We start from the raw sequence: 5,442 nt of genomic DNA on the forward strand, positions 1-5,442 counted from the left end.
GTAACCTATACATAAAAAGATAAATGGTTCATAACCAAAGATTATAACTGTCAGCAAAGAAATTATTAAATGAAATACATGAATTTGATGAAAAATACTATCGGCAAAGAAATTATTAAAAGAAATACATACCCAAAATCAAATTTTGATGAACCAAAGCTACCCACGAACAAAGAGAGCGTTTGAAAACGAATGGTTTTCTCTGGTTTTTTTTTTAGGGAGAGTTGGACGATCGGCCGCGAAGAAGACGGATGAGTTATATTTATAGATTATTATTACCGGCGGAGGTCCGCCGGCAATAATAACTCCGCCGGTAATACTTAAATAATGGTAATATTTTTTTAATTATTACTGGCGGAGCCCGCCGGCAATAATCCGCCGGTAATAATCGAAATATTATTACCAGCGGAACCCGCCGGCAATAATCCGCCGGTAATAATTGAAAATTGAATGTGTGGTAAATTTGCCGCGGTTATAAATTCTGCTTATTACCGGCGGGATGTCCGCTGGTAATAATTAAATAATTTAAAAAATAAAAATAAAAATAAGATTAATACCGGCGGAAAACGAATTCCGCCGGTAAAGATGGTATTATTACCGGCGAACTATCTCCGCCGGTAATATTTCTGCCGGTAAACAACATTTATGTTGTAGCGAATATTTTGGGTATTGTCAAAAGAATTGACATTTTTTTCAATGATTTAAATACATAGCATTTTTTTTTACTTAGAATCCCTCATTAAGCATAAAAACTCAAATTTCCCTTAACATATAAGTGATATATTTTAAAATTTGAAAGTTGTTAAATAATTTATTTTTATTTCTTAATATTTAATATTTAATGAAAATATTTATATTTTTAATTCAGAAGAACATATATTTGATAATAATTAAATGAAAAGCGTGAGGATAGAAAAATTAAAGATGCCAATTGTCTCATATACTTCACTGTAGTAATAAATATATTTAAAAGAAAAATATTAAATTTTTTAGATGAAAACCATATAATTTTATCTAAATTTTATACAAATAGTGTGTTGGAGAAAGTCTGTGAATAAATATATATTTTTAATTATGTAAGGAAATTTATTTATAGGATTAACTTTGGCATTATTTACATAAATTTATTCTTTAATTATATGCTGTACTACTATGTCATGAACTTTTTCTTTTTAAAAACAATAAATGAGTAACATAGACATTTCTTTAACAATGAGGGATAGGAATTTTGAGTTAACACGAGGTAAGAAGTGTTCACGAACCACCGCATATCTTTTTTAAGATAGAAACAAATCAACGAATTTTGATAAATTAAATTATAGTAAATAAAATTGAATATTTGTCATTTAACTTAAAAATAAGTATCTAATGCGTGTTTTCTTTATTTAAAAAAAAATCATTTATATAAAAAAGTGTTAATGTATTTTTAAATAAAAATAATAATTAGTTGATTAGAGAAAGTTTAATAAAGGAAACAATACCTTGAACAATTTCATTTTATTTTAGCAATATTCACAGCAAGGAATATTAATAGGATTGACTTTTGTATTATTTACACAAATTTATTCTTTAATGATATGATGTACTAGTTCATGAACTTTTTCTTTTTAAAATGAAGAAAAAAGTAACATGGGCATTTCTTTCACAATAGGGGATAAGAATTTTGAGTTAACACGAAATATGAAGTGATCACGAACCACTGCATACCTTCGTTAAGGTGAAAAATATATCATCGATCGGACATCACAAAGAGAGTCATTTTCAAACACGTTCATATCCCTTGAACTCATCAGAGTTAGGCCACTCATCAGTTGCTTAATTTAGTTTCACCAGTATGTATTTCTTTATTTGCCATTAAATTTAATTTTGGAAGATCTTGTATCAGAAGTTATAATATCAATTTATATATATATATATATATGTGTGTGTGTGTTTAAGCATGTAGAAAATATATAAATTTGTACCAACGTAGTTGGCCAATTGCCCCTTCTAAAATTTTAAAATTTTTAAAATTTATATGTCAGTCTATAATTTTTTATTCTTGGCTCATAAAAAAAATTACTCGTATTTTTCTTGAAATTACAACCTATATGTATACAGGCTTAATTTATTTATTTATTTTTTTATATCCCCTCCAATTTTTATATTAATATTATAATATAGATCCGTCCCTATAAATATACATATATATATATATATGTGGTATACATTAGATGTGTTAAGACTAGCTCCAAAATTTACCTGCTATATATATTAGTAAACATCAATTTTTCAAAAGGGAATGACATAATATGAAAATTAAGTTTGGTTTTTTCAGTTGAGATGTATCGTTATTGATTATAGGAATCTTTATAGTACTATTTGGTAAATGTGTTTGGAGCAGCCCCAGGAGTAGCACAAGTAGTTTGAGGCTTACAAATATATATAATAAAGCCATGGTGTACACGATTGCCAGACAAGCTAGGACGATATGGCAGAAATGGAATCTCCGGAGCTTGATCATGATAAGCCTTTCACTCCAGGCCTTTCTAATAACCACAGCTCCATTGCGGAAGCGAACTGCCAACATTTGGGTGAAAATTCTCATTTGGATCGCTTACCTGCTAGCCGATTTCGTAGCACTTTTCTCACTGGGACTCATCTCCGACAAGCAAGGAGATTATACCGAGTATAATCTGGGTTGTGATCTTATGGCTTTCTGGGCACCATTCTGTTTGCTCCATTTGGGAGGTCCAGACACAATAACAGCTCTCTCTCTTCAAGATAACTCTCTTTGGTTAAGGCACTTGATTGGGCTTATATTCCAGGTGATTATTTCTCTTTATGTATTTGTGGAATCCCTTCCCAACAACAGATTATGGCTTCCCATCTCTTTTCTCTTCGTCGCCGGTATGATCAAGTATTATGAGAGGAATCATGCTCTCTATCTCGCCAATTTTTACAACTTCCGTGGCGAAGCTGGACCCAACTACGCTAAACTAATGCAGGAAATGTCGTCATTTAAAAGCTCAAGAATTCCAGTCCAAGTTCAAATGGTTCCTCGACGAAAGAAAGAATCTATCATCACCACTTCCAAGGGAAAGAATAATAATCATGAGTTTATTAGGTTGGTTCGAAGCGCTTATTACTTCTTCAATATATTTAAATATCTGGCCATTGATGAGCTTGTGTTACCTATGTCCGACCGGAACGAAAGCCGAGATTATTACCATGAAATAGGATCAGCAAATGCTTTCAAAGTCTTGTCAGCTGAACTCAACTTCTTCTACGGAGCGGTCTATACAAAAGCCCTCGCTCTGCATTCACAAAAAGGATACTTCCTTCGCCTCACATCAACTCTAGCTATTTTGGTGTCATTTTCTCTCTTCCTTCATAATTCCACGAAACACAGATTCCCTATTGTTGATCTCTGGGTAACATACATCTTGTTCGCGGGTGCGATTGCTCTGGATGCTGTGGCTTTTGTTTTGATGGTTTCCTCTGACTGGACTATCGTCAAACTCGGCAACAAGCTAGAAGATTATCCTTGTTTGAAAAAGGTGTTTGAGTGGTACCTTGAACTTAACACACCGACTTTACCTAATTACACACCAAAATTATCGACGGAGAAGGAATCAAAGACTCGCCGTTGGGCTCCAAAACGTGTATTATTCTCGAGATGGTCTGGTCTTGTTCGTGGATGCAACTTAGTAGAGTATTCCCTCAGAGAAGGAGCACTCCCCGAATTGGAAACAATTGGCATGCGTGACCTCCTCTTCAACAAATTTAGCCAAAACCTTGGCCTGACGAAAACTATAGAGAAGTGTTTGATAGTCGACAAGAACGATCTTACCCAAGAACTCTGGGAATTCATTTACCGAGAATTGAAGAAGAAATCCATTATCGTTGGCGGTGATATCGAGATGGCGAAGAAAATATCTTCAGCGAGAGGAGATTGGATTCTCCGGGAACAAGACCAACTCCACATCCATCATCACTTGATCAAGACGTACGTTGATGAAGTCGACTACGCCGAGAGCCTTCTACTGTGGCATGTTGCAACTGAAATCTGCTACAACCTCGACGAAAAAGACAGTGATAAGCCCGAAGGATATTATCGTAAGTTTAGCAAGGTGTTGTCTGATTACATGTTGTATCTTCTACGCTTCGAGCCGACTCTGTTATCTTCGGTGGCGGGTATTGGCGAAGTAAGGTTCATTGATACTTGTGCCGAGGCGAAGAGATTCTTTGTTGGACAAGGGTTGACAAAAGTGGAGGATAAAGAAAAGGCCTGCGAAAGAGTGATTAAGGTAGATACGAGTGTTAAACCTGCGTGGGTGAAGGGAACAAAGAGCCAGTCGGTGCTATTCGATGCGTGTAGACTGGGGAAAGAACTACAAAAGGTGGAATCGGAAAAGAAATGGATGCTGGTGTTTCAAGTGTGGGTGGAGCTGTTGTCGTATGCTGCATGTCAGTGTAGAGCAAAGCCGCATCTTACGTTGTTGGGTACTGGTGGAGAGCTTGTCACTTATGTTTGGCTGTTGATGGCTCATTTCGGGATTGGGGAGCACTTGTATGTTACTGATCAAGACCACCATGCACAAGCAAAGCTGCTTCTACGCATGTAAACCAAAAGTTAAACTTTTATATATTATATATATATTTATATATATGCTAGGTATAAAATACGTGGAAAGCCCGTTATATTTTATATTTTTAAAAAAAATGATGTAATATTAAAAGAAAATGGATAATAAATAACATGATTATTAAAATGTACAATATTATTTAAGTAGAAAGGTGTTGTCTACCTCAAGAATTATTTTGAGACATATTTTTAAATAGTGATTGCTTCAATAACATATAATATATTAAATCTATAACTGGTTAAAACCAACTTAAATGAAATAATTGAGCTCGACAAATTAGGTAAGAAGGATTTCGACGAAGCTAATTAACAATACAGTCGACATGAAACAAATGCAAACATTGTGGCATATGTGCATAGCTCGTTTCTACTTCAAATTCCTCCAAACACACAGGACAGGTCTGCCCTATCTGTTTATCACATTCTCCAACTATAAAAGTAATAAGAATCAAATCCACAATCTCCATATGATTCCAATATGGAAACCAATCCTCAATTGCCATGTATGTCTCACAGTCTCAAAGTTCTATCTATCCTATCTATCTTTAAACATTCTTTTTTAAATAGTTACGAGACTCTGGTTAATAGCCAAAACATAAAAGTTAGACTGTGTTCGATAATAATGATATTAGTAATTTATAAAAAATATTTATAAGTAACAAACTTTAAAAAACACAACTAACAATGTATCATATTTTTAATAATAAATGAATAAAAATATAGTTTTAATAAAAATATGATGCATGAGGCCAAACTTGTTAATAATAAATGAATATTTCAATATCATGAGTTTGAAATACAGAGGCAATTAAAAT

The 5,442-nt window shown here is 33.5% G+C and overlaps 1 protein-coding gene across 1 annotated transcript; it reads left to right on the forward strand.

Annotated features, from left to right (window-relative positions):
- Positions 1 to 2,435: 2,435 nt before the first annotated feature.
- On the forward strand, positions 2,436 to 4,607 carry LOC133799600 (uncharacterized). Its single transcript, XM_062237602.1, has one exon. The coding sequence runs from the start codon at positions 2,436 to 2,438 to the stop codon at positions 4,605 to 4,607; it is 2,172 nt and encodes a 723-aa protein (XP_062093586.1).
- The last annotated feature ends 835 nt before the right edge of the window (positions 4,608 to 5,442 follow it).

The sequence above is a fragment of the Humulus lupulus genome, chromosome 9, assembly GCF_963169125.1.
Source record: "Humulus lupulus chromosome 9, drHumLupu1.1, whole genome shotgun sequence".
In the NCBI taxonomy this organism is placed as follows: domain Eukaryota; kingdom Viridiplantae; phylum Streptophyta; class Magnoliopsida; order Rosales; family Cannabaceae; genus Humulus; species Humulus lupulus.

What these genes read in the sequence shown, in the direction of transcription:
- LOC133799600 (XM_062237602.1), top strand. Translation starts at nt 2,436, where the DNA reads ATGGTGTACACGATTGCCAGACAAGCTAGGACGATATGGCAGAAATGG.